At 51.8% G+C, this 27,978-nt stretch overlaps 7 protein-coding genes and 2 non-coding genes across 9 annotated transcripts in view; 6 read left to right on the top strand and 3 right to left on the bottom strand.

The window, feature by feature from the left end:
* BO86DRAFT_442976 (putative choline transport protein) overlaps positions 1-247 on the top strand; it is a gene marked incomplete at both ends in the record, with an annotated part of 2,012 nt that extends 1,765 nt beyond the window's left edge. The window contains one exon of the mRNA XM_025676336.1: positions 147-247. Within this exon, the coding sequence (XP_025522646.1) occupies positions 147-247 (101 nt within the window). The remainder of the gene's footprint in view (positions 1-146) is intronic.
* A 3,588-nt stretch (positions 248-3,835) lies between these two features.
* Positions 3,836-5,239, top strand: BO86DRAFT_245989 (DUF3632 domain-containing protein). The gene is made up of 2 exons (XM_025667130.1): positions 3,836-3,859; positions 3,912-5,239. Exon 2 carries the CDS (start codon positions 4,141-4,143, stop codon positions 5,065-5,067), a length of 927 nt encoding a protein of 308 aa, XP_025522645.1. The 5' UTR covers positions 3,836-3,859; positions 3,912-4,140; the 3' UTR covers positions 5,068-5,239.
* A 1,648-nt stretch (positions 5,240-6,887) lies between these two features.
* Positions 6,888-9,450, bottom strand: BO86DRAFT_245893 (uncharacterized protein). Its single transcript, XM_025667128.1, has 3 exons — positions 9,268-9,450; positions 8,785-9,207; positions 6,888-8,640 (listed from the first exon to the last, which is right to left on the bottom strand). Exons 2-3 carry the CDS (start codon positions 9,103-9,105, stop codon positions 6,970-6,972), a joined length of 1,992 nt encoding a protein of 663 aa, XP_025522644.1. The 5' UTR covers positions 9,106-9,207; positions 9,268-9,450; the 3' UTR covers positions 6,888-6,969.
* Positions 9,451-17,133: 7,683 nt separating this feature from the next.
* On the top strand, positions 17,134-18,258 carry BO86DRAFT_404375 (uncharacterized protein; the record flags this gene model as incomplete). Its single annotated transcript, XM_025674006.1, has 2 exons — positions 17,134-17,358; positions 17,494-18,258. 2 exons carry the CDS (start codon positions 17,134-17,136, stop codon positions 18,256-18,258), a joined length of 990 nt encoding a protein of 329 aa, XP_025522643.1.
* A 158-nt stretch (positions 18,259-18,416) lies between these two features.
* Positions 18,417-20,006, bottom strand: BO86DRAFT_393206 (ribulose-phosphate 3-epimerase RPE1). Its single transcript, XM_025672967.1, has 3 exons — positions 19,646-20,006; positions 19,264-19,515; positions 18,417-19,028 (listed from the first exon to the last, which is right to left on the bottom strand). The coding sequence occupies exons 1-3, from the start codon at positions 19,886-19,888 to the stop codon at positions 18,762-18,764; spliced, it is 762 nt and encodes a 253-aa protein (XP_025522642.1). The 5' UTR covers positions 19,889-20,006; the 3' UTR covers positions 18,417-18,761.
* Positions 20,007-21,382: 1,376 nt separating this feature from the next.
* On the top strand, positions 21,383-24,830 carry BO86DRAFT_245713 (uncharacterized protein). Its single transcript, XM_025667127.1, has one exon. It carries the CDS (start codon positions 21,518-21,520, stop codon positions 24,509-24,511), a length of 2,994 nt encoding a protein of 997 aa, XP_025522641.1. The 5' UTR covers positions 21,383-21,517; the 3' UTR covers positions 24,512-24,830.
* A 450-nt stretch (positions 24,831-25,280) lies between these two features.
* Positions 25,281-25,367, top strand: BO86DRAFT_t298. The gene has a single exon. It is a non-coding gene; the product is annotated as a tRNA-Pro (tRNA).
* Positions 25,368-25,664: 297 nt separating this feature from the next.
* BO86DRAFT_t297 lies at positions 25,665-25,751 on the bottom strand. Its single transcript has one exon. It is a non-coding gene; the product is annotated as a tRNA-Pro (tRNA).
* A 768-nt stretch (positions 25,752-26,519) lies between these two features.
* BO86DRAFT_442971 (uncharacterized protein) lies at positions 26,520-27,598 on the top strand. Its single transcript, XM_025676335.1, has one exon. It carries the CDS (start codon positions 26,538-26,540, stop codon positions 27,558-27,560), a length of 1,023 nt encoding a protein of 340 aa, XP_025522640.1. The 5' UTR covers positions 26,520-26,537; the 3' UTR covers positions 27,561-27,598.
* Positions 27,599-27,978: the final 380 nt, after the last annotated feature.

The following is a 27,978-nucleotide window of genomic DNA, read 5'->3' as shown; positions in this document are numbered from 1 at the left end:
AAAAAAAAAAAAAAAAAAAAAAAAAAAAAAAAAAAAAAAGAAAGAGGAATAAACCCGTCCTGCGATTCTCTACCCCGTCTCCCCTGGCCCCAGATGCACATTTCACCAAGATAACTTACTAACTGGGAAATTCTCCGAGGAAATAGATTACGCCTCCGTCGTGCTGGCCATCATGCTCATCCTGGGCGTGGGGAATTGGTACGCCTACGCGCGCCGGCATTATCACGGGCCGCGGTTGGAGATGTGATGACCACAAGTTACAATGAATGACTTACCCCTATCATGTGTATAGCTAGTAGAAGCGAGCAGCTAGCTACAAGCTAGAGAAGACGATTGATGCCTAATGACAAGTACATGAACCTTGACTCTTCTTCGGGAATGTTTCGTTCCCCCAACCAGCGTAAACCCTTCCGTCCAGGATCCCACATCTGAAGCCTGGAGTCTGACCTCTACAATCTAGGAATCAAACTCACGTGGGCCAGGTTTATCCTCTATCCCTCTGGATTCCCGACCTGACAGGGTTGATACACTCATCTACATGGGTGTATGTATAGAAATATACCGGTATATAAAATGTACACAGGACCGTCACTGTCTTAGACTGGACGAAGAGAGGGAGAGGTAGGCATTAATCCCACATGGAAGATATGAATGGTGGTGTTCACCGCATGTTACCCAGCTGGGGTAGGTATGAGTCAGGGGACTGTATTGGTTGGGATCGTCTCCGTGTAATGACCATCTCGACTATTCTTACGGTGAATCCATAGTTTACTCGGTTAGTAGATTTGAAGGGCATGACATCATGGGACTAGGAGACCACTCGACAGATCACATGCTCTAGTCGATACCCTAAGACGAAGGCATACCGTTGGATACAATCTGAAGTGGCAAGAGTAGCATTCAAGCAAATCAGAATTGGATTCTTAAGTCGCGCGGATGCTTCTGTTCCGTCTGTACTCATCCTTGGAGATCGGATCATAGTTCAGGTGAAAAAAAAGAAAAAAAGGCTTATTGCAACCAATATATCTACTCGTCACAAACCAATTCCACCACAGCCAAGATTGCCGACGTCACACTCAACGGACACTGGATGAAGCACAAAAACCACCACAGTGACGAAAGCGCAGGAAACGAGCCGGATGCGCACGCTCAGCAGGCATCAAACAGACAGTAAGAGGTAAATGATGAATTAAGTGCCATGCGGCTATGCAGGAGGCCGGTCATTCTGGAACCTTCTCTCACAGGCACAACCTCAAGAGCCTAGAGCCCGATTCCCAGCCAGAATAAATCACACAAATCACCGGAGGACAAGAAAGCCGCATTTCCACAAATCAAGCAGTGCAACATATGAGATTAGAACATAAGAAAATCGGAAATTATCCAGGAGCGAGGCCCGTGGCGCGCAACAGCGACACGATCGCTGCCGCGCCCACGCTGGACGGCTCCCTCATTCCCGGCGCCCTTTTCAGCGAAACAACTCGAGCGGTCTAGTGGTGTGTAAGCGGGAGTGGCGGTCGTAGTAGGGGGTGTAATAGAAGCAGCAACGCCATTATCGGGAGGAAGTTCGTTTCGTTTAACAAGGAGGAGAGGTTGGGGGTCATGGATCGATCATGGCGTCTAGCACATTTCACAGCACTCGATGCAGTCAAAGCAGCACTCGCAAGTCTCTTCGCACAGACACAGACAGCACAGAGTGGCCAAGCTGCGCAGAAAGAAAGCTTGGGTTAGCGGGAGGTACTGGTGGGTCTGGAGAAGGCAATGCGATGGATCGCTTACCAGGTTCCTAGACAGCCGCGGTCCTTCTGCTGGGGAGGGGGTTGCTGCTGGTACTGCATGGGTTGCTGGAAGGGTACGGTCAGTGACAATCAGTGGCATAATCTCGGGTCGCAACGTACAGGAGCATAGCCCTGAGGAGGAGGACCCTGAGGAGGGTATCCGCCCTGAGGAGGGTAACCCTGCTGGTAGCCTTGCGGGGGGTATTGGCCGTAACTGTAGGGAGGCGATGAGTTAGCGGCTGTTGCGCGCGATGAGGTGGTCGGGATCAGTCCCCAAGACACACTGGTCGGAGGAGCGCAAGGCAAAGGAACTTCATGACCAGTGGAACATGACCCTCATGGCGCTCGACAAGTCTGTCGGGTTAGATCCGCCATTGTTGTGTGGAGGAGAGGACAAGCCGGGGCGCGACAGGAGGCTCGGAGGCCAAGGGACCGGGCGCAATGGACGGGGGAAGGGGAAAGAAGGACTTACGCCTGCTGCGGCGGAGGGGGGCCGTTGTAGTATCCTTGTTGAGACATGGCGACAAGAACGGGATCTAGAGAACCAAGAGATGCGAAGCAATGATGGTCAGCGGAGAGAAAGCTTGGAAGAAGGAAAGAAGAACGGAGAGATCGGGAAGACGGTTAAGAGTGCAGTGGTGAGTGAATTGATTGAGTGAGTGGAAGCCGGCTGGGTCTGAGAGGGGGGGGGGGACTGGAGGGAAGAGGGAACTGGAAGAGGGAAAAGAGGAACCAAGTGGCTGAGAGAACCAATAGAACCAATAATAATAACAGGGAGGGAGTGGAACATACCTAAGATTACGCCAAGAGGAGGATGGACGGATGTAAGACAGAGAAAGCGAGAGGGAGAGGAAGAATGAAAGAGAGGTCAGATCAAATAAGTTAAGCAGAAGAAAAGAAAAGAAAAGAGAGGAAAAGGGGGGCGAGAAGATCAGAACCAAAAAGGGATGATTGATTGATCGATTGAGTGAGTGAGTGAGTGTGCAGGATAAATGTAAAAGTAAAAGGGACGGAGGAGGAAAGAGAAAGAGGAGAACGAGGGAGAAGCAGAAGAAGGATGGATGATGGATTGATGGCTGAGCTCATGCAGCGAGGCTGAGGCCGCCAGGCTTACTTCTTACACTTCGTAGTCAATAAGTTACCCTCAGCGTATGGAGTCGTATGGTATGGTACCTTTCCCCCCTTCCATCATCTGCTGCCTGCACCTCCAGTGGCCTGGCCCTGCTGTATTCGTATGGTTTCAACCCTCTCAGCTCTCAACTGCATCTGCGACCACGAGCCAATTTGCATTGTGAGCCCGCCCCCACACGTACTCAGTATTATTGATCATTGATGATGGCTGCCAGTGCCAGTGCCAGTGCCAGTGCCAGTGTTATCTGGAGGATTCCGCTTTCAATTCGCAACTCACTAGGTATAAATGACGCATGGGTTTCACCCTCAGCGCTTAATTATCTTGTTTGTAAATGGCCCAACTACAACCACCGACGCATACTTCCAGTCCTTAATAGATTACCGAATGGTATCAGGTACAGACAGAATCATACCATTTTTTATTCAACATGGTGGACCACAACTCAGCCACACCGCAGCAGCCCTACGGGAACCAAACAAAGTAACCAGAAGAAAAACCCTTTTCCTTTCCAGACCGCAGACCGCAGACCGCAGACCGCTTAGGCACCAGCCACGAGCGTTCATCGTCACTGGGTCCCCAAGTCCCAGAGATCCTCTTTTTTTCTTCCCGATTCCAATGACAGTGCCCAGACACGGGCTCGTTGCCCCAGATCATGGATGGTTCCAGACGCTGTGATGCTGCTCAGTTAAGGTAACTTGGCAGCCTGCTGGTTGGGTCCAATAGACCATTTGTGAATTGTCTGCGACGACCAGACACGCCTACGGTTTATCCCGCCTGCCTACCCGATTCATGCCGTGCTGGTTGTGGTTCTGGATGTCGATAGGGACTTATGCACATAACTGCCTCTAAGTACAAGGGCAGCACGTGAGTGGAGGCTGTATGCGCATTGGAACATTCATCGGACGCACGTGATCTCCCTCTTCTCTAAACCGTGTGCACTTGTATAGACTAGGTAATGTTCGTCTAGATCTATGATGACAACCTTTTATTGACATAGTGGCTAGACTAGAAGAGCGTCACTAAAGCTGCTAACCCATCGGTTCCCTGTTTCATACATACAAAACTCCTTATCTCAATAATCAATATCTAAGTATCTGGCCAGATTCTACCTCAGCCTTGGCTTCTGTCATTAAACCATCCTGCCTGCCTACAAATCAAAATAGATCAGCAGAAACATCCCCGGAAACAAGCTCTCCAGATCCCATCCTCACATACACCGAATCAAACCTCCCAATGCCAATCCAACCAGCCACCCCCGCCGTCAAAGACAGCGACAACAACAACAACAACAACAACAACAACAACAACATGGACCCCTACCCCCCAATCCTCCAAGACTACCTCACCAACAACCTCCTCTCCACGTCCACCGCCACCACCATCGCCTCAACCACATTATCCCCGCCAGCCTCCGAAGAAAACCTCGAAGACAAACTCACCCGCCTCTGGCGCCTAATCCTGACCCTCGCGCACCAAACCCCCACGCACCAGGCCAAACTCGTGGACCTCCTCACAGCACTCTCCCACCTCCCAGACGCCACCACCCCCAACGAAGCCGAAGAGAAACCGCTCATGATCCACGACATGCGAGTCTGGCACGACCTGCCGATGCTGGGCTGGGAGCTCCGCCACCGGTGGAACGACTCCGTCCCAACCCCAACCCCAGTCCATGCAGGGACTAAGGGGGCAGAGGGGACAGAGCGCGACGCCGCGATCGCAAGGATCGTGAGCGTGAACCGCTTCGTCGCGCGGCTGGTCGCCACCCACGAGCCGGTGTTCCGGCCGCACGCGTGGTTCGCGCTCGTGACGCTGCGGCGGGCGCTGGAGACGCCGTGGGCGCAGATGGGCCCGGAGGATCCGCCGGCGGCGTGGGTGCCGGCGGCGGCGGCGTGGATCGAGGTTCTGGGGCCGGAGATCTACGCGTGGGAGGAGGAGTACGTGGCGGGGCCGGCGGTGGGTGCGCCAGGACGGGGCGGGCCCCTGTGGCAGGGGAAGCATGGGTTCTGTCGGGAGCGGTGGGGGCTTTGGAGGGAGAGGTTTGGCGAGGTGGCGAGGTTGGAGGGGAAAGATGTGCATGTGCGCAGTGTGGCGGGGAGAGCGGAGCGGAGGATGAAGGAGATTGAAGCGGATCGGGGGGCAGGTGCAGGAGATCTGAGGTAGGTACTCCGTAGATATGGGACCTCGCGGGGTATGTCTGGGTCATGATGGTCACGATTCGTGTTAGATTATTCAGATGGTCCTATATGGTCGGAGTTTGGATAGTAATATGATTTTCAACCCTTTCTCTTTCCAGAGGTAGTTGTCGAACTATATCCTATATCCACTTGGGTCCTTGGTGGCAACTTCCTGGCGAATTCCAGTCCAGATGATCAGGGAGGATATGTATAGATAGGGCGGTTAATCAGTCTATCGTTGCATCCACTATACTATACGATCAGAGCTATAAGAATTGTTTTCATCTCCGACTTGCCAGTAGGGAAAGGCCCATTCCTTGAGCTTCAGGATGCATCAAACCACTGACCTTATATACAATCAAACGAAGTCAATGTCCAGCTTTAGATTCAGGCAAGAGCCCGACATAACAATAAACTTGTTCGGTCAGGCCCTATACCGATCAACGCCTGCATTCAACCCACAACGTTCAGCGGTAGTTCGTCCGTTGCGCAGGTAGATTGATGGCGCACGCGCATACGATATGCCTGCAACTCTCATCGTCCTCGATTAAGGATACTATCGTCATCATATTGATAAATTGATGGATAAGCATCGCTCTTCAACCAGTTCGTCTTGATGACATTGAAAACTTGGACTTCAGCAAAGAGTTTCTAGGCTTACGGCGCAGGAACGCCGGATGATAGGACAAGTATGCGGAAACGACATCGACGGCAAATCACATTGAAGCGTCAGATGGCAGATGGTTATCATCCTCTTCGGCGGTAGTGATGGCCCGGCTATCGACATATCGATACGTTGGTCTAGTTACCGCATGTCTGGTGGACTTTCAGGCGCGTTGTGTTCTCTTTGCACCGGGTCTAGCAGCAGACAGCGCTAGTTGTTTAGCGCCCAGGTGTTCTCAAAGGCGATAATGATGGGCGGGCTAGGAAGCCAAAAAAAGATACGAAGAAACTTTAGGTGTACACGGCTTGTTGATAGTCATATGACTAGTAGCATGTTTCAAATCGAATAACAGCGCTTGGTGATTAGTTGTACTAAGAATCGCTAACGGTGCATTTCGGGATTGACACGCGCTTTTGTGCAGTCCCCCCACGCGTCCGCGCCGCTCAGCGAGCATCATAGTCAGACCTAAAGTGCAGGTGGAAGGAGAAGTTGCTTCAGTCAATAATGCCAACTTTCGCAGAGATCCTTTTTGGTAATAAGGAAATAGCAATGGAAAGGGTTAGTGCCAGACAGCCTTCCATGCTCATCGTTTCTCTTCTAGGCTGTGCCGCTGAAACACCCTCACCGCCGCCTATCCAGCCACTGGGTGTCACCGCCATCACCGGCACTCGGAGTCTCGCGGACGCCGGTCAAACTTGTATAACTAGTGGTAGTAAGTCCAGATTAAGTACCAAGCATCATTATAGTGGGTCGGCCAGTCGCCATCCCTGCCTTACCCTACACCGCCTAGAGGTCAGGAGAGTAAAGCAGAGAGGCTCTCAACATTTCTTCTGGACATCGTATTCACTAAACCAATATATTCAGGGTTCTGTGTCTGGTTGATTGTCTGCTCATCACACATTATGTCGTGGCGCGCCCCCAGGGCGGCCTAGAGGGCGATGAGATCGACCCTTGGTGTCTGAAAGAAGAAAGAAGAGGGTAGAAAAGAGTACCAAAAGAGAAATGAAGAATAAATGGCGGGAGAAGAGAAAGAAAAAAATGGGGCTGGGCGAAAGAATCATAGACAAGAAGATCCCGCAAGAGAAGAAATTCCAAAGACCAAAGAATTAGTATCACATCAGGCTGGGATGCCACGAATCAGACAGAGAAGATAAGATGAGAGAAAATGCCCAAAAATGCAAGATTAATACTGAGGTGGTGAAAAGCGCCCAGCAGATGGCACGATCACACATACGAGTCAATCTCAGGGGGGAGCGTTGGAGATTCGAAATAGCAAGGCGTCGGGTCAAGGGGAAACTCCATGCCCATCGCCGGAAACGTAGCCATGGGGTCATACCCGTCAATGAGGGCGGTCTCTAAGACTTGAGAAGTGATCTCGTCAGCCGCTGCCAGGGGCAGACTAGAGAATGGTACATCTTCGGTGCCAACCACCAGCGGTGCGGCCGTCAGATCATCCCCTAATGATTCCTGGTTATTGAAAGTCGGGGCGTTGCCCACAACAAACTCGGTCTTTTGCACCATCCAGTGCTTCAAGACATCCATGGGTGGGTGGTTACCGCCCCCCTTGCCGCCGCGCTTCTCGCTGTCTTTGCCACGGCCACCCCGACCGCGCTGGCAGGGGTTGAAGTGGGTTCGACGGAGATGAGCCGCGGCGTTATAATTAGCACCATATCGTTTGCCATTGCGGCAGGCCTTGCAATTGGCCAGGAAGGTCTTGTCAGGAGAAATGTCAACACAAACCCAAACCTTGCGAACCACGGCATGCACCCGCTCAATATGCCGACGCAGCTCGTGCTCCCCGTGGAAGCCGTCCGGCTGGTCATTGCACATGTTGCAATACGTTTTCGGGCGCGTGGGCCGTTGGATCGAAGCTTTCGGGATGGCGGCCACCTCCTTAGCCGTTCCATCTGAAGACGAGATCCTGATCATCTTATGCTGCTCGCCCACCTTGGGTGGTGAGCTACTCTGAGGCTCCGCTTTGGGGGCAATGGGGCGAGCGCCCTGCACAATCTGTTCTTGAGTTCTGCGTGCTGCTCTGGAGGGTTGGGAAGTGGATGAAGGGCTGTCATTCTCAGTAGATAATGAGGGCTTCATCTCCGTCGCTGGAGATGCGGAGAAAGTAGGGATGGGGGAGTAGTATGGGGTAGAAGATGGGGCTGAGCACGAGAAGGAAACTGGGGCAGCGGAGTCAGGGTAGGAGAACGCGAGATCATGCACGGGATTTTGGTGCAGGGGGTTGAAACTGGTGGGGAAGGGAACATTCATCGGCGAACTGGAAGGCATGAACTCGGTTGATGGGACAGAGAAAGAGAAAGTGGAATCAAGATTTGGTCCGGAGGAATCAAACCTCATCATGCCAAACCCCCCGCAAAGCGAGTCGGTGGTGGTACTCCTGCTCATCTCCACCGCGGCCGGCTGGTCGGCCATCGTGGGGTTGGCCAAGGTAGTGAAGTCAGCCATCAGCTCAGGCTGAGTCTGAACCAACTGCGACCTTTGATGGTCAAATCCGGAGAGCGCGGGATCCGCCGAAAGCGCCATGGAAAGAGCCGAAACGTTTCCTTGGCCTTGGAAGTCGCCCAAGTACTGCTTGGCGTACTCCGAGGGGGTATACTCGTTGACATGGTCTAGCCGGCGCTGCACGCGCTGAGGTCCATAAGAGTGTCGATGTCCCTTCACATTGGTGGCGGCCAGCGACGGGCGGTGTGAAACCGGCGTTTGCTGACTCTGTGAGCGGACCATGGCCGTTTGTCGAGAGGACCCAGGACCCGAGAAGATAGCCGCGGTATCCTTCCGTGAATTGGTTCTTGACAGGCGCCGAGCTGTCTCAGGGGCTGCCGGGGAGGAAGCATGAGACAACTCGCGTGTCAAGTCGACGGTCACTGGAGGTTCCGGAGTCTGCCATTTGTCAATCCAGGGACAGTTGTCGGGAGATGGAAGAGAGAGGCAGTGAGATCATGAAGTAACGCAATGAGAACAGAATGGGTAAGGACGAAGACATGAATAGAAGGCGGGAGCAGAAGACCAAGATGATTCACGTACGGTGACTCGTCGTTTCGGTGGGGGGAGACCAGAGCCAGGGAGAGTCCGGGGGGTATCCTGTCGCGTCCTTTTCCCAGACTTCTCCAAAGCAGCGCTGTCGTCTTCGGGAACTCCAGAGCCGGGAACCGGGCGATAGCTGGAGGAGGCATCGAACGAGGAAGCTGACGAAGAGGCCGTGGTGGTCATGAACTGACTTAACCGCTGACTCCAAAGTTGATTCCGCTCGGATTCCGGAAGGTGGGAGTGTCGAACCAAAAAAGCGTCCCGATACCCAGAGATAGCCCGTGTGAACAGTTCGTCGTCGGCCATGGTGCCAGCCATAGTGGGTGGGGAGATCCTCTCTTTGCGTGTCGCCTCTTATCACGTGGGGCAAAGGAGGGCTGCTATCAGTATCAAGTGACTGGAAAGGGTAGGAGGGGTTCTCTGCAAAAACAGATGTTAGCAAATTGATTCCAGATAGGTGATATAATAGGCGAGACTGACTGAATTTCTGTGACAGCTAAGGAAAAGGCTGTCGCTGGTGAGTGGGTGGGTGGGAGTAGTGCTGGCGGGGATGAATTCGCGGATGCGGCCCCAGACAGTAGATAGTATAGAGAAAAGGAAGAGAGAATAGGAGGAGAAAGGAATCGCAGAAAGTGGGAGTATAGTGCGAGAGAGTAGCAATGTGGGTGGAAAGAGGTTAGGAATAGGAGGGTGGGCAAGAAGAAAGATGGAGTATATGAAGAGTAGGAGGTAGGAGGGAGGTGGGAGAAAGTGTATGGGGATCCCAGATTTATGCGACGAGGAGAATAGCGATAACGATAAAGAATGAGGAGATCAGGGAGGGAGGGGAGGTTATCAGTTTAATAGAGCATCTACCATCCCCACAGCTTGGGCTTGGTCGAATGGGTCGGGAGAGAGGGTCTAGGGTGAAACTAAGGTTGAGAATTGAGAGTGGGAGAAGAGATGATGGATGGGGGAGGATGAAAAGGATGAAAACAAGAGAGAAAGGGAAAAAGAGAGAAGTATCGGGAAAGAGAGCGAGAGAGCGAGAGAGCGAGAGAGAGCGCGCGCGCGCAAAAGATCCGTCAGAAGGGGAAGCAGTAAGTTGCAGGTTAGTTTGGGAGTGCCTCCTCCATCAAGAGGGTTGAAACTGGGCGGGGATCAAAGATGGAGGGCCGGATTGGAGGGCGCAATGAGGGTTCCAGACCCTCTTGGGGGGGGGAAGAGGGTGGGCAGAAATCCCTTATCCTTCTGTTTTTGTTTTTTTTTTTTTTTTCTTATTTTTTTGGGGGGGAGCAATGATTTATTCATATTTTCTGAGATTTCTTTTCTATACTAACTACGACTATTCTGGAAAGTCGACTATCTCATTTACATACTTGGATCACTTCAGGAGCTTATTCTTTTGTGGTTACCTTCCCCATACTTTTTACCCGTCCATAACAAGACAAGCAAAGATTAAGAGGGCGCGACCATCAACAAACGAAACAAGACAGTATCAGGATTAGTAGAAGAGAAGAAGAAATTCTCAACAGTAGCAAAGACGAGAGGAACAAAAAAGATAGACCGAAAAAAAAAAAGTAACACTATGGGGGTTCTCTTCCTTTCCTACCTACCATGATGCTCTGAGATGGTGATCAGAACACTAGTGCTATTTAGGCAATCCATCGTTCTAATTGAAGTGGTTGGCAATTGCCCATGTTCTTGCCATGGATGTTCCTCCTAAGTTTGAAGAACTAGTATCCAAAAGAGACTAGATTGGAAAAGAGTGAGAAAAGGGGATGGTGACACGCTGACTGTTCAACAGAACCCGAATTAGCCTGGTTACAAGACTGGCCGGGTCAGGATACAGTACATTGGTGGTTATGAGAGAGAAGATGGAATGGATTGGATGGATGGATGGATGGACGAACACGGTGTGTGCCCGAAAGTGAGGCGGCGAACCGGATGGCAGCAGCCTCCACCCGGACCAGCAGGACGACAGATGCGCTGGAGAGACTTGGATCAGTCATCCGAATGGTTGATTAGTGTTGGTCTGGTTATGAGGGATGAATGTTGTGCACGGGATTAGCTAGTACTGACTACGGAGTACTTAGTCTAGTACTGCGTAGACTACCATTCCGTACTGTGTTCCGTCGAATAATAGGAATGGAGCCAAGTACCTCGGGGCGCAGTACCAAATACACCCATCACCCGGTCTCCATTGCGGGTGGGACGCCCCTACGTCGGCCGCACTTTTTGCCCACGGAGGCGCCTACGGCGGTACATCGACATCCTTAGGCATTGACGTACCCAGTACTCTTAGTCATCTTCGTACCTCACCTGCTCAGGAATCAGGATGTCAGGATAGACCAGCTGCGCCAGTTCGGAACAACTGTACGGCTGCCACGTCGATGCGGGCTACACCCGTTCGGGCAATTTCCTACACTTTCATCTCATTGGTTTCCTGAGATACTCCCTCACTTGGTGATTGTTCGCTTTTACGGAGTACTGCCACGAAATAACTGGAAGTAGACTACTACTAGGTAAGTACCTATCCATGGATTCTCCAACGGACTGTGCCTCGCTGCCCGGAGACGCACCTCCATTAGTCAGTCTTGCTCCTTCCAGTACCAGTTTTAGCGTCAGTCGGGAGATGTGCGCTCAGAGCAAAGATGAACAGCCCATCTCGCTTGTATCAAAGGTTCCTTTGATGTTATCATCTCTGGGGGGAGCATCCTTTACAAAAGTCGAGCACATGCCTCTTCCTCAAGCAAGTTGTGCCTTATCCTCCAGGAGCGCTCTGCATTCTAGATGAGCCCGCCTATCATATCAACCTAAGTGGCAGCTCGAGTCGAGCATCATCCGCATCACCATCAACAATTCCATTATCGCAAGCTCGTAGTGCTTGTGAAGTCAAAACAAAGTACGTTGTTGGCTACCTATAACCACCAGGGGCAGCAATCCAGGTACTCGAGGTACTCTCCCGGAGCCAACCCGCGGTACCACGCGGAATTCACCCAAGGTTCCCTCGGTGTTATCTGCACATGGCCGACCTCCCTAAGAATGAGAGGATCAGTCATCTGCGACTATCAAATCTACGGGATGCTAGACAGTTCGTTGTGGTTATTGGGGAGACCACAACCAGCCAGTGACGAAAGTCTCTCGTGAACTACCCACCTGGAATGATTTTTTTTTTCTTTTCCCGGATCATCCTTGAGCGCCGTAACCGGCCGATCTCCAGACTATGGATCGATGACGGATGAATCAGTTTTGAGAGTGGGGCGCCAGAGGAGCCAGGATTTATGCCACCAATCCCCAATCCAGACAGCAGGTAGTCAGGTGACTACACGTGACTGGTCTCCAGACGTGGCTTCTCCGCTATTGTACGAACTATCGATTGCTGTCGTGGTGGGCGGTGGACACTGCCCAGTGCACTGCGTAAATCTTTGGATTTCTCCCTCCTTTGTGTGAGTTGGCGTTTCAGCTTTCGCAGTAGTAGCACCAGAAGCTCCCGTTCTTCCAACTGGATCCAATTCTACACTTCCACGTAGAACGGGTAAGCTTGAGACATGCTGAGCTCAAGCGAAGAAGAGAACTGAGTTTGTGAAGTTTGCTCAAACTACTCCGTCCGGCGCCCTCCATTGATTCTCAAACGCCTCCCCGCCCAAAGGTTTTTTTCTTCTCACCGAGAACATGATGTCCCCTATTCCTATTCCTACCAATCTATTATTATCGTCTACTTTGGCGGTCAACCCGCAATCCCATCGTCCAAACCGTTGTTTCAGCGCCCACCGCCAAACCCATGAAACCCGCCACGAATGTCACCGCTGGTTGTTTGTTCGACTGTTGCGTCCCTGGGAATGGAAATTAAACTTGATCCAAAGAGGGACAAATTGACAACTACTTTGTTGCTAACTTGAACTAGTAGTACATTAGTACATTATGGAGCAGAACGGATCCAGATCAACGGCACTTCTTACGAACCGTGTGGTTTGACTTAAAACGGGCAACAAGAGAAAGGCCTAATAGGCAAAACGCCATTCACAATTCATCATCCCACTTCCACCGCCCCCCCCCCTCCTCCTCTCTTTTACACTTACACCAGCTATTGATTATCGTATCTGAGGATTTTCTCTTGTGCAAGTAGCAAGCCAATCAGCGTGTGAGCGCATGGGGCTCTGAAGAGCTTCCGCATTGACAACTGGAACTAATCTTCCTCTGGTTGACACCGGTTGGCAAAGTCCATTCCCCCTTTTTCGACCTCTTCGGCGATGACCTAAGTAGAAGAACAAGGAGGGGTGAGGGGGAAGGGTGAACAACAAAGTGGGAGACTCGTATGCGACAACTAATACTTTTACTCCACACTTTGCTATTTGAATTGGCTTGAACCTGAATGACCAGTGTGATAGTGGGGGGAGAGGAGGGGGAGGGCTGTTAGATGGCATAGCATGGTTTCCAATTTCATCTGGTTTCCCATCAAGCTCAATGCTACCAGTATCTAGATCACAGAAAGAAAAAGGAGTATTCAATTAGCAAACTATTCTCAGGAGCAACAGAGGCCAAACCCATGAAATTTGTTTCCGGCCGGGCACAGTCTTCTGCCCGATAAACCTAGATAGATTGGGAGAACTACTACAATTTGGTGTTATCTTCATCCCTGTAATCAGGTTGCAGCAGTACACACAATTCGAAGAAAACAGCAGTTGTTGATGGATGCTAATCTCCGGGGGCGGGAACAGTGAATTCACTCACTCCATACTCGAGATACTCATAATAGGAACAACAATGGACCTGACAAAAATAGTACTGTACGGAGTAGAGACAAGTAACATGACGCTATCTCATCGGTTCTCTGCAAGAAAGAAAGCACTCCCATTCGACAAGCACCAAAGACGATCGGCGCCGCCAGGCGGGGGCCGCCAGACGGTTTTCGGTGCGATCGGCGATTTTTGCCCTGAAAGGGGGAAGAAGAACAAGGAGAGGGGGGGGTGGGGGGTGGATGATAGGCTGGCATTGATTGATTGACCTTACTTGGATCAACTATTGTAGGTCTTCACTACGAGTATCGTTCTTCTATGCAGGATGCACATCCTCCAGTATACTCTACTGTCCATCACTGAGTAGAATATGCAACTCTGGTAGCACGCAAGAAAGTTTTCGGTGTATCTTGGTTTCATGATGGAAGGGCCACAATTCCACCTGGCAGGATGAGGTCAGGTTAAATCTAGACATGGGAGATCCTAGAACGGAGGAAAAGCGGGAAGGAGAGACTTGTTTGATTGACTTACTCATTGTAAATGGATTTTGGCGGGGTCCGTCTGATCAAGAAGATCTAGGTGATACCTACTCAGTAGCTGAGTCTGGAGGTAACTTACTTAGTTACCTTCCAGGCTTATGGTTGCCAAACTTCTCTTTCCCATGACAACATCTCATTCAGTCCTCTGTCTCCCCCCTCCCCCCTCCCCCCTCCACCCAATCTCCCGCGTGCCCAAGCGAAAATCGTGACTGTGATGCCTTACAACGATCCCTGTATTGCCGGGACCACCAGCTCAGATCTCAAGCACGGTTTGTCAGACAACCCGAAGTGGAAGGCTGCTGGAATGGAATAAGTACTGTACAGTACCCAAATACTTCAGCTACCACCTGGCTAGGGCCGCGGATGCCTGAACTGATGATGATGTCCACGACTGGCTGACCGACTGCCTTGTCGCACACTCCGTGCCGATTACCAAGCCAGATAGACAAGAGTAATCAACTTTGTGGTGTGAGGTGTGAGGTGTGATGTGTGATGTGATGTCTTTTCCCAAAAGATCTCCTTGTACCCGACATCACTACCACCACCACCACCGAGCCTGCTCGGGCGTCCCTTCAAGACCTCCATTCTAGGATGGCGCTTGAGTCAGCCACCTATCCCCAATATCCATCCCACTAGCTCGGTCTGAATGGGTGCTATGACCGCTGACCGTCACGGCGCCCAGAGGCTCTGCTCCCTGCTCCATCGATTCACATCACTGAATGCGCCGATGACGCGGCTGATCAGACGGAGTGAGCTGGAGATAGCCTCTGGTTTGTGAGTCCTGCTAAGCCTTGCGCCTCGATGAGCAGTGGGCGGCGGGATTCTGTCGCTTCGGTCTCGGTGTGGCTATGTTTATGTCTGAGCATATGTGAAACGCCGCTTCCCCAACCGTCGGCCCCGCTACACTATTTGTCGCTGCGATGGCCACATAGGCAGCATTTTTGTCTGGGGCAATCGATAGGAAGCCAATGGACAGTACAGCACTTGTGGTTGCCGCTTTCGTTGAGCTATTCTGAGGCGGTTTCGGTACTTTGTGCCCCCAGCTTTGAGTGGACAGACGATCTTAATAGACAGTGGTATGCTGTGGGCGACTTGCGAGCGCATCAACAACATCCTATCAATACGGCTTGAGCTCAGGTGTCCTCTGCACTGCAAAAAGAATTTCTCGATTGACAGTCTGCAACACGGCAAGTCATCATGATCCCATTGGACGAGTCTTTTGTCTTGACATTCTATGGATCAACGGTGCGAGAAGCTTTTAGCCGAGCTTCAAATGGCAAGTCTACCGACAACACCATTCTGCAGTCGCATGAATACATCAACGTTCAAGGACCATGTCGAAGGCTTGAAGCATGTGATCGGTGCCAAGTTCTGAAGAGACATATCAGCCCGTTTCAGGTTGCACTGCAATCGACGGCCACGGTTAGTGACTTTCTATATATACCTCAAGTCAGCTACTGAGCAGGCACGTCAGCAGATCGCGGGACATCCTCATCTTGTTCCTCGCAAGGTCAATCCCGGCGTCGATTTATATCTGGACTACTCAGTGAATTGTGAAACTGCGGAACGAGTCATGTACAGATAGCGTCGCGGCCGCTAGCCATCCTGTGGGACGTTGTAGGACGTGACACTTCGCACAGCGCCATCATTCACAATCAAGGTGGCACAGAACTTGCAATTTCTGCTAACTTCCCAGATGCAACATCAACCCTTTAGGATTCAAATGCCATCTTGTCATCTCCAGGGACAGGGATACCCGGCAATCAGCAGCCTTCCACAGAGTCAGGGTCAGACTGAACAGAAACGCATCTGACGCCAGGTTTTTGAACAGTTGAGGCAAGTCTACGGATGTTGGATTTTACCCAAAACTGGGTGGTGCATTTACAATCAATAATTTGCTCTGGAGTCTTTGCATGGTGAGATGCACATGCTGGAAGCTACCGATGATCAGTCATTGGATATGAAGTCATGGGTAACCAAAAAGCGGACAATCAGGGACCCGAGGAGTCAGTGATGGGTCTGAATGACATCAAGGGCGAAGTCTCTGGAGTGATGGGACATCGTTTGGCACGAGAGGCAGCACTTGCTCGCACTCGATATATAGATTATGAGACAAGCAGCCTTGTAGGTTGGCAATGAAGCCAGATGACGATTACAGAAAGTATATAAAATAAATTAGAGCGAGAGTTCTCGGCACTGCGACGCGAAAACGAAGGCACCGACCATCCAAACAACCTACTGCAAGTGGTTGATTGATGGCTCTTGTTCCGATGGCGGTCCGGAAGACCATAGGACTGACGTCAACTTGCCACTACACGGTGACAGATCCCCCACAATCGGCCAAGCTTGCCCTGAGTCGAGGAGGTGGGTTAAATCAGAATGCAAATGCGATATTGCGATATATAGTCGACTGGGCATCCCATGCCTTCTTCTTCCTGCCCCCGACTTCCTAATTCTTCCTGGCGCTGTTCTCCATCAAAAACAGATGAACTGATATGATCGATCGATCGACTAGTTGGTGTTCACGCAACAAATAGTCTAATCTGTCCTTTTCGGTTTCAAATTAATTCTTTGATCCATTTGATCTATCGAAATACCTATACCTGAAAAGAAAAAAAGGGGGCCTCCTTCAAAAAGGGTGAATGGTCCAGCGCGTCACGTGATCTTGTTAAAGGGGCCAAGTTTTGAGCCACGTCATAGCAACTTGGAATAACCTTCAAGTTTGGTTCGGTTCGAAGTTTGGATTGTACGGTCCCGCGGCGGTGAAAGACGGAAAATAATTCGGTCGGAAGTGAGAAAGCGTTTGCGTATGCGTTTGCATTTGTTGGAGTGAGTAAAAGGGGAAAAAGAGAACCTTGAAGAAAAGGGAAAGCGGAGACAGCCCAGTCCCAGAAGCGGAAACCGGGCAAGCTGGACCCTCCACTTCATTGACAGCAACGATCATCATCATCTTCCTCTTCTCCTGCGCAACTTTCCCTTCCATCTTCATCATCACCCACCACCGCCATACTCTCAGCACAGCTCTCTTCTGTCCACACGCATAACCTACCTAAAAAGAGACCTTCCCGACTTTCGCTTTCCTCTCCATCATGTTTGAAGACTCAGACAACAATCTATACCTATTCACCTCCCTGACTGCGGGGTCATCGCACATCGTCACCGCAACGGCAACCCTGGAGCGGATTCTCAAAGCCAACAAGCTACCTTTCCTGGCCATCGATGTCGCAACCAACGATGTAGCCCGCAAGCTTTGGGGTCGTCGCGCCAAGGGCAAGAAGCTGCCGGGCCTAGTGAAATTTGGCAGCGTTGTTGGGGTATGTACCCCGCATAGCTTCTGGCCACCGCCGGGGGTGGCGGGCATGACGCGCCTCCCCCTCTTTGCCCTTGCCCCCTCTCCCTTCCATCTGCTACACACAACCGGCTGAAGACTAATCAGCTTCGTACTTTAGGATCTCGAAGAGGTCGAAGATTGGAACGAATATGGCGAGCTCAGAATGCAAATCAACAATGTCCAACCCATGGATAGCATCTTCGCCTCTGGCACGGTCGCGCAATCCGAATCCACCACGCCCACCGTCTCTACGCCCACCACTGAAACACCCGCCGTGAAGCAAAGTACCATCAAGATTCAGAGCCCCCCTGCAAAGGAGACTCCGAAGGATGAGTCTGCCACTGCTGCCATGCGCCTGGCCAGTGAGGAAGCTGCTGCCAAGGCCAAGGGTCACCCCACGAACGGCGACGCGAAAAATACCACGAAGGCCAACAACAGCACCGTGCCAGCAGCTACTGCAGAGCAGAATCCGACCGAGCCTACTGCGACGACGAGCGTGGACACTCCTGCTGGGAAGGAAGACACTGCAACTGGAACAGAGGCTATCGAGATACCCGCCACTGAGGAGACTCGGCCCAAGCGACCGCCGTTGATCGTTCCCGAGTTGGCTGCAGAGTCGTCTGCCAACATTCGCGCAGATGCCGCTGTGGTCGAGCACCATCGGGGGTCGATTGTCTCGGCCACCTCTCCCGAGGAGCAGGCCAAGGTCGCTCATGATCTGCGCAAGTCCATCTCCGGTGGTCACCAGGAACTGCTGAACTCTCTCCGTGAGGATGTTGCGGCTGGCGCCAACCAAGAGGAGACCATCGAGGAAGAGCCCGAGGTTGGCGAGCAGAAAGAGGCGGCGTCGGCGACGGCGGAAGCCACCAAGGATAGCCACTAGACCAGGCGATTGTTTATTTTGTGGGTTTCTGTCGCAGGACGATAGCATTTTAGCTCCCGCCTTTGTGCATGTGTCACCTTACGCATGATCGCTTGAAACTTTTACATACCATGTACAGATACCAGACATTATTTTCTTATTTCCCTTTCTCATTCGGACATTGTATGTTTGACATTGTGTTGTCGTTATTATCGACAGAAATTGCAGATGATCATCGGTAGCATGTCTCCGGACTTTCATTAAATCGTAGCTCTAGAACTCTCGACTGTTTACTATCATATCTCTTTACTTCCATATCTCCGGGTCAAAGCATACTGCGACGGGCTCCAGCAACCGAACTAATAAGAGCCCAGAAGAAGAAAATTAAACAATCAGACACACAAACCCCATATAAACAAGAGAAGAAACATGATGCTAATGGTATAGTCACACGCACAGAGAGGCAGAATCAAAAGACTTCTATTTCGACACGCGGGAGGGAGGGAGGGCAAGGTAGGTAATATTTACTCTTCTTTCCGATACTTGTTCACCGCCTGGCGCAGCTTCTCGATGACGTCGGCGGGATCCTGGGCGCCGAAGACCGCCGACCCGGCGACGATGACATTGGCGCCCGCCTCGGCCGCCTGGTCGATCGTGCCCACGCCCAACCCGCCGTCGACCTCGATGTTGAGGTCCGGGTAGCGTTCCCGGAGGGCCTTGACCTTGGGGAGCTCCGAGGCCATGAACTTCTGGCCGCCGAACCCGGGGTGCACTGTCATTACGAGAACCATCTGTTTTGCCCGAGGGGTTAGTTTTTGGGTGGGCAGTTTTTTGGGGTGGGAGGTGGTGGTGGTGTTGTTGTTGTTGTTGTTGTTGTTGTTGTTGGAGGGGGGAAATGAGGGTTAGGGGTTCTGAGGGATGATTATGGTTTTTATGGTGGAGGGATAGTCAAGGGCTGCGTTGCGAAAGGGTGAACAGAGTGTAAGGATAGGGTAGGGTAGGCTAAGGGCCAGGCCAAAAACGCACATCCGGCTTCTCCTTCGCATCCTCGGCTTCCAAAATCTCCCAGAGCACGTCCACGGGGGTATCGGGCTTGATGGCGATGCCGGCCTGCATGCCTTGCTCGTGGATGTAGCGGATCAGCTCTTTGGGGGAGGTGTGGCGGGTGGTGGTGCTGTCGGCGGGCTCGGTGGCCGCGACGGAGGAGACGGCCGCTTCGTAGTGGAAGCAGTAGAGGTCGCAGCCGGCCTTTTGGAACTCTTTGACCCATTTGTGGGGCTGTATTTTTTACTTCAATTAGTGATGGGATGATTTGATTTGCGTTCGAGGGGGTTAGGAGAAGGGAGGTTGATTGTTTTGCTCCTTTGGCAACGTGTTTTGAACGTTGGTTGATTCAAACAAAACTCACCTCCGCAATCATCATGTGGCAGTCAAAGGTTCCCTTGCCGTGCGCTTCCGTGGGACGGGCGACATGGGATCGGATCGCGGAGACGACGGGGGCGCCGAAGGTGATGTTGGGGACGAAGTGGCCGTCCATGATGTCGACGTGCAGCCAGTCGGCGCCCTGGGCGATCTTGGTTGAGCATTCGCTGCCCAGGGTGCCGAAGTCGGCGCTCAGGATGGAGGGGGCGATGATCGCGGGGGGACACATGGTGGTTGCTGGTTGGGATTGTTCAATTGAATGAGGGGTGGTGGGAGAGAGAGTGGGAGGTGGGTAAGAAAGAGGTTTAAGAATCGTACGGTATACAAGGAGGGGGAATAGGATGAGGGGAGGTATGGGGGGAAAAGAGGGGTCAGGTTTAAGTTATACTTATTTTTCTGGGACTTCTACAAGAGATAAAGCGGAATTATGACAGATTACTAGCAATCGATTGGATCAATGCTGGAACTTTCTGATAGCCTCCGGCAGAGAAGGGAAAACGACCGTGTGGATAAACTGGCCATTACTCGAGTCCATTGGGGAATCAACCAGCTCCATCCGGGCAAAAATTGTCGGTGGTCGTTGATATCATCTTCCTCCGGTCGACGTCAGTCCGGGGAGCCCGATTGGGAATGATACCACTCGATAAGGGCTAGGGCCGGGTACTGCACGTGGTAGGCTAATGTTTGCAGCCTGGCCGAGGCCTGACTGCCTGACTGCCTGACTGCCTGTCACGCTCCAAAATAGGAAAGGTGATGGACGGACGGGGCCCGATTACCGAGTTACTCCATACTTCTTCAATCTCGACCAACTGCCACTTCGTCATCTGCATCTTCCCTTCAACAATGTCGGTCGGGTGACTCACCAGCGCTTCCTGCTCAATCGTCTGAGCCAGGACTGTTCTTGTTCTTCTCGCCTGAGTGGGGATCTCGTGCTTTTCAATGTGCGTTGTGATGCCTGATAGGCCGGACGACAGGGCTCCTCAAAAGGGCGTCAAGTTCGTAAGGTACGGAGTATTGTCCTCCCTTTTGAGTTGACGCTCGGCGGATTCAAAGTTTCCTTCATATTCTTCGACTCTTGGATGTCATCACGAGTTCATTAAATGCGGGTCTGCTGAAGACACTGATCTCTTCAAGCCAACTCCGACCATCACCATCCCATCACAGTCCGGAGCTTCCTTTCTAAAGATAGCCTCCCCGGGCGCTTACAACCCGCCAATCATGCGAAACTCCCCTCACCACTCCAGCACTCCTGTTCGCCGACAATCATTTTGTACAGCCACCAAGGACCTTTCACCACCAATTGGCGCAATGAAGCTCCCAGACCATTCTGTTGTCGCCCATCACAGATGGTCGCCCACTGCGATTCGTCCTTGCCGAAGCGCCGACTCGACCAGCACCAATGATAGTATCTTCAGGCTGCCTACCTGCAGGGATTCCGGGTGCTTTGTGCACAGTGATGCAGTAGTTCCTGCATCTTGGGTGGCAGGTGTGAAGGCCACCGCGTCCGATCTCTCGCCTTCCCCTCCTTTCGGTGGTCTATTTATCAGTGTCCTGCGCTACCGATCGAAGATGATGATCTTCACCTAACCTTTTCTTGTCTCTTTGGCTATAGCTTCGTTTTTTCCTTTCTTTTTGCATCGTTTGGTCGTGCCTTTAGCTCTGGAAGCTGGGCCGTCAAGCGCTCCTGTCATTAATCACGTACTCGTCGACCTGTTGATCGGTGTTGAACGCAGCTGAGATACCCATAGAAGGCTCTTGTGGAGTTGATGGTTTGATATTAGCCTTGATCTTGTCTTCGCACCACCTACTGTAATTGAACCGTTAGAACCTTGGGAGCATATCTCACTGCTTGAGCATTATGGCCGACATGCAGTACTCTACCGCCTCAGGTTGTCCACCCCTACGGCAGGTCCGAGGGACTCGACTCGATACTATACCTGAGGACTATCGCGAAACACAATACACGGTACAGAAGGAGCAGGTCGCATCCACTTCTCAGAAATCTGCAACAATCCCTCGGCTGAAGTTGAAGACTAGCGGCCTATCATCAGGTTTTCCGAGGCCGAATCGATTCTTCTCGCCGATATCTGCCGGTTCTGTGTCATCCTGCTCGGATACGGAGTGGCAGCAGCAGATGAAGCCATTTGAAGACCTCTACGATGCCACAGACGAGGAGTCGGTGACGAGTGACGAGTGTACTTCCTTTGCCAGCACGCGACCGACAAGTTTGACAACTCCAACGACGCGAAATTCCATGCTATCGCCAATTTCTCGTAAGCGCTATCCGAGTCTGGCCATTCCGCCTTCGCCGGTGTGGCCATCATTGCAAGGTGCTTGCAAAAGCTCCCCAATTCCTCCGACGCCACCCTCCAAGATACCAGTGTCTCCAGCAGCTCTGTCCATGCTTGGCCGTTCTGTTCCTGCCGTCCATGCTCCACCCTCTTTGGATGGAAGTATATCCTCGGATCAGGTGTCGAATCTCAGCGCTCCGGCTACTCCAGATTTGCAGTCAATACCTGATCAGGACTGGCCGGTCCCAGGAGTTCATGTTCGACCAGACCTAGAAGATGTAGAAGACGTTGGCATTCCCGCACTAGATGCAGATCCAGATGTGCAGAGCATCGAGATCGCCTTCGATGCGGCTAGCGAGGATTTAGCTCAGGTCTTAGGGCGATTTCCTCGCATCCCCGGTCAAGTGATGCCGCCTGCTTACGACATGGACATGGAGCCGGATCTGGTGCGGGGAGATACGCCATCGGACACAGGAGTACATCTCCCCGAAGATGCCATGGAAACTTTACGGCACCTGTCTCTCAATAGAATGCCAGATCCTTGGTCTGAATCATCCGATAGCAACGATGAGATGTGGCAAGTTGAGACGCCACCGCAACGCCCTCGTAGTGCTGATGGTGCAACTCCTGCGTCTGAGCTTTCCGGTTATAGCTTCAGCAGGTTGAGCATTCCGTCTCCAGGTGGCTTCTTTGCTTCATTAGCCCCACGTGCCCGCCATACCTGGGCGATTCCGAACGGAAACAAACCACCCAACTCTGCCACTGCTGAAAGGTTCTACAAGCTACCCTTTCCTCGCGCTGAGGGAGAGATTGTTGAGCAGGTCATTGATTATCCGGAAAGAGCGACGGACGAGGAGTTAACAGCAGTATATGACCCAAGCGGTCCGCCAACTGCTATTAGGATCCCCGCGGAGCATACCATCGAGCCTCTTGACACGCTGAGGAGCCCCGTGAGCACGATTGTTGAAGAGATGAATCATGATCAGATGCCCGCTCCACTGTCAGATCAAGCCGAGCGAGATGAAGACTATGAAGCTGAACTCAAGAAGAAAGCGATGTCGGGCTTGGATAGGACCAGTGTATGGCTGGCAGCTCAAGCTTCTTACCTAGCAGCCTTGAACGAGACAAACCCCGCCAATTCCATCGACAAGGAAGGTGGCAGCGAGATCGAGACTCCTCAGAAGCCTAGTCAGCAAGCTCCAAGCTCTCTTGCCCGCAAAAGATCGGCTAAATTCACTGGAGTTCTTCCAGCTGCCTCCAGTTCGCAACCTTCCGCTCTGGCAAGTAAAGATTCGATCTACTGGAGAGGGTTCCAGGCTCTACGCGGCCAATCAAGCATCAAGGATATTCATGTACATCAACACGCTCGTTTTGATGCCGTCCAGTCTGTTCGAGTCGGTATGCCTGGTTTACACGTTGACTGTTTGATGGGAAAGTACGAATTGATTCCTACTCAACGTCCTGCATACAAAGGGCCCTTTTCGATGGCACCTCGCAACTCGACGCTCGACTCGGCTCGGGTGCAAAAAGCTCAATTCTCCATAGTTGAGAAAGAGCAGTTGGTGCTGTCACAGATCCGTCAGGCTATGTGGGCTATGGATGCACTGAGGTTTCTCAATGGCGGTCGCATGCTTATCAGCCCTGCATCGAGAAAGCTTCGTGGCTCCAACCGTTCGCCAAAAACATCAGCAAAGGCGAATCAATGCAGTTTCCGAGTCTTAGATCTGGGAGGACATGCGTCGTGTGAGTGGGCATGGCAATTTGCCTATGATTATCCTGATGCCAAAGTCACGACGGTGTACACTGGATCCCAGGAGGTCAATCGCGGCATTAAAGGCCCTCCAAATCACCGACATGTTTTTGTTTCACAACCATGGAAGCTCCCTTTTCCCGACAACAAGTTTGATGTGATCTCAGCTCGTTCACTGCCAGCTTTGCTGAAGAAAAAATGCCCGAGCGGAGAAATCCTTGACGAATACGATCTGTGCCTGCAGGAGTGCCGTCGCTGTCTCAAGCCCGGTGGCTATCTGGAGTACTTTGTTCTAGATGCTGAGATCTCACACTCTGGTCCTCAGGGATCTGCCATTTCGGAGAAGTTCGTTGCCAATCTTCAGGCCCAAGGCTATGATCCGATGCCGACCAAAAGCTGGCTTGGACACGTACAGAAGCACTTCGCTGACATCAAGCGAGCCTGGGCTTTCCTACCGATGGGGATCGAGCCCACTAAGACTGAACCACCAAGAGAGACGCCGGATCCGAGAGTCAAGAGCCTTGCTGGGGATTACGAAGCGATACAAGGTCCTGTCGGTAGTACTGCTGACATCGCCAGTATCACGGGGCTGCTAGGCGGATGGTTCTGGGAACAGTGGTGTGTCAAGCTGCAGCAAGAGATCGGAATCGAGCGGGAGAATCTACTCGCAGGGGTAGGCGCTGTGTTCGATGAGGGCCGCAAGAACGGAGCAGGCTGGACCTGTTTATCCGGATGGGCGATGAAACCACGGTGTCAGAGACGTCGTGGCGGTCAACCGAAGGGCAAGGGGGTGAAGAGCCCTTGCATGTGATTCTTTCCTTTTGTTTGGGATGTAGACCCAGGAGGTCCATCCGTCCTTCTTGATACCCCCTATCTGCCCTGGTCGGCGAAGCTTAATGTAATAATCGTGCTCCTGGACCCTCTCCATTACAATGGTGAGCTTCAGGCGTGCTTTCTTATGTATGACGTGTTGATGGTTCGATGCGAAGAGAATGTTTGGGATGGGGTACTATATCTGTCCTGAATCCGAAGCGATGTTTGACGATTAGCCTATAGCCACACTGACAGGAAGTGATGATGGTCACCTTAACAATAAAATCTCCTCTTCGGGGGCTTATATTTCTCGTATACTCTGTACCAAGATTCTATCTAGTCGCTGCATCAGGTATATAGCTACGAGTTTATAGGTAGACATGCGAGGGTACTACGGCATTTTAGTTACGACTCCAAGGTTCTCTGCTTGAGTTTCTGTCCCCCCTGCCTGTATGCTTTTGAGGACCTGCGCGTGCTCAAGCTAGATGCGCGCTGACCTGACATATTCAGGACAGTTGAAGGAGATTATATGTAAAGGGTGTTCATGGCAGTTGTAGCCGGTGTGAGATATCTACTGGTGCCGTTCAATTGAGAGCGACGATTATGAGCAGCTCGGGCTGCGCTACATAGAAGAAAAGATGTGAGATGTGAAAGAAAAGGAAAGAGTGGGTGGGGTACATGACCACGAAAGTATGGGCACGATAGATGATGCGCACGACGCATGGCGCGGGTCTTTTACACGCCGCCTGATGTAATCGATATCAATAGCCCGGATGGTCTAGTGGTATGATTCGCGCTTCGGGTTCAGCACTTGAATATGCGCGAGGTCCCGCGTTCGAATCGCGGTTCGGGCCCATATATCTTTTTGTTTTTGTGTAAATCCACAGTACTATTGTTTCCGCTTGATCCACTCCTTCTTTTTCGGCCATGATTATCGAGATTGAGGGCTTGCGTTGCAACTGGTGGCGTCAGCATCGCGGTCCTTGGTGTTTCATCCACCACCTCTGTTTCTACATTACCATTGCTCGGGCTGAGCGCCTGTCTCGCGGCTAAGGTGTAGCAGATGGCAAGCAAAAACAGAACAAGAGTCTTCTAAGTAAGTACCTTTCCCATTTGGGATAGTGGGTGGAGACCTGACAAAAAGGTTAATGGGCCCGAACCGCGATTCGAACGCGGGACCTCGCGCATATTCAAGTGCTGAACCCGAAGCGCGAATCATACCACTAGACCATCCGGGCTGTGATGATGTCATGGGAGACTCACTGTAGCCCTCATGCTCGCCGTTTTGAAGTATGAGAATAATGTTGGAACCCCAGTGCATGTAGAGTGTTCCATGTTTATCTCATACTTGCAATTATTGGTCGCAGGCTCAGTGCTGATGTCCATGGCACATGGCGAATTCTCATGTGTTCAAAAGGCTATTGTGGTGATGAAGAGGAGCAGAAGGAGCGCAGAAGCCTGCATACTTCCCCGGCCATTGGTCTCAGGAATCACCTTCGACAAGCCTGGCTTCGTTCCACTCATAAGTCAAATCTACGCATCCTGCCGGGTTTGATCGTTTCAATGCGTACTACTCCCTGTATTGCCTGCAGCTGGAACGAGCTGTGTGACTGAGACGGAGGCGAGCGATAAGTGTACACGACATGTAAGCCCCAATCTTCTTCACCATTGCCCGGGTCACCCCGGTTGGCGATGGAGAATAAAGACGCCGTTGTGTATCATTTCGTGCTGGTGCTCCCGCTGCGTAACCTCTTCATGGGTGGATTGATTATCTTATATATACTTGCCATGGCATTTTTGAGCCCCATCTGCTCGAGACCTCAACCGAAGCATTGCACCCTTTCCAGAACCCCATGACCATGAAGTCCGCGGTGCTCGCCCTAATCATTTCCGAAGTTCTGGGCTTTAGGGCCGAAACAGGCGGTTTGTGGGAAGAAACCCTGGTATGCTGGATCTATTTCAGGCAGGAAGCACTACGGGTCATCAACTGACCTAAGGACTGTCGACAGAATCTACCCCTGCCTATGATCCAGAACCTTACAACATCCAACAGCTTTGTCCCTAATTCAACAAACTCATGGTGGTCATCCTCCTACGTCCATGCGTCTAACAATCATGATTACTTGATCGTCTCCCAATGTTTGCTGATGAGCGCTGGCTTGTACCGGGGCTCCATCCTTGATATTACCGACCCGAGCTTCTATCGCCAATCCGAGCGTTTCGCAACTGCCCCTCTTAACGATCCCAGTCAGAGCAGTGGTGGCATTCTCAACATCACCTTTGAGCAGTACGGCTTCCACACGACAAACGACAACGATCCACTCCAAGAACTACGCACGTGGAGTGCAGTCGAAGGCGTAGAATTCGACATACGATTCCATCTCTCTACCCCGGTGATACTCAATGGCGGCACCGGCCTGTTCCAATGGGGCTCCGAGTTGACCCACGAATGGTCCATGCCTGCCGGCCTCACATTTGGAAGCTTCGTCGTGAACGGGTCCCGACTGACCATTGATCCCACACGGTCCATGACCTGGTACGACCGGCAGTTGATGTGGCCGAATACACTGGAGAAGGCGGCCAACAAAGCCAACTGGACGTGGTTCGAACTGCACCTTGACGACAACAACAACAACAACAACAATGCCCCAGCCGGCAGAGCCGACAAACTGTCAATCTGGGTCTGGGATACCACCGACCATCGACGTACTCAGTTTGCGACGGTTCGCCACGGGCCGGGCATCCACCAGGTCCTGCCTGTGACTGTGTTTGCCCCGTCTCGGCGAACCTGGACCTCGCCGGTTTCGAAAGCAACTTACCCCCTGGACTGGGTGGTTACCCTCTGGGATGGAACCACGCTGTTTATCTCGAGCGTACGACCGGACCAGGAGCTTTGTGATGCCATGGGGCTTTCGCCTACATACGAGGGTTATATTCGGGTCAATGGTTTTGATGGAGACGGTCGAATGATCTCTGGGTATGGTTTGGTTGAGCAGGTCCCTGCCGGGTTTCTTCCGGCCATGACGCCGTCGAGCGATGAAGGGTGAAATGGTGCTATTGTCTTTTGTAAATGCTCTAAGGCAGCCGCTTTGAGCATACTGTGAGAGGAACTCGAGAGCGCTTCATTTTATATGTTTACGGACTGCGGTTGGGCTCGACAAATGTTCAAAGTTCCTTTCCAGCCACACACCCTCTAATAACCAGCTAAATTAGGCAAGAAACTCAGTCTTTGAATGTGCATGGTATGTTCGAAAAGTACACTATACTTAAGTGATCCTGTACGAGATAAGACGCTCTGAGGCGGTGGTCAAAACCTGTATGTGCTTACTAAGAAATGAGTCATCGAAGCGATAGCTGCCTCACGTGTCGGCTCTGATAATCGCAAGCAACACCCGACAGTATCAATCAACTTACCCGCACAGGACTTATACAATCCGTCCATACCTCAATTCTCTCTTCTCCTCC

Source organism: Aspergillus japonicus, assembly GCF_003184785.1.
Source record: "Aspergillus japonicus CBS 114.51 unplaced genomic scaffold BO86scaffold_90, whole genome shotgun sequence".
Lineage (NCBI taxonomy): Eukaryota > Fungi > Ascomycota > Eurotiomycetes > Eurotiales > Aspergillaceae > Aspergillus > Aspergillus japonicus.
This window is presented reverse-complemented; position numbering and strand designations above follow the sequence as displayed.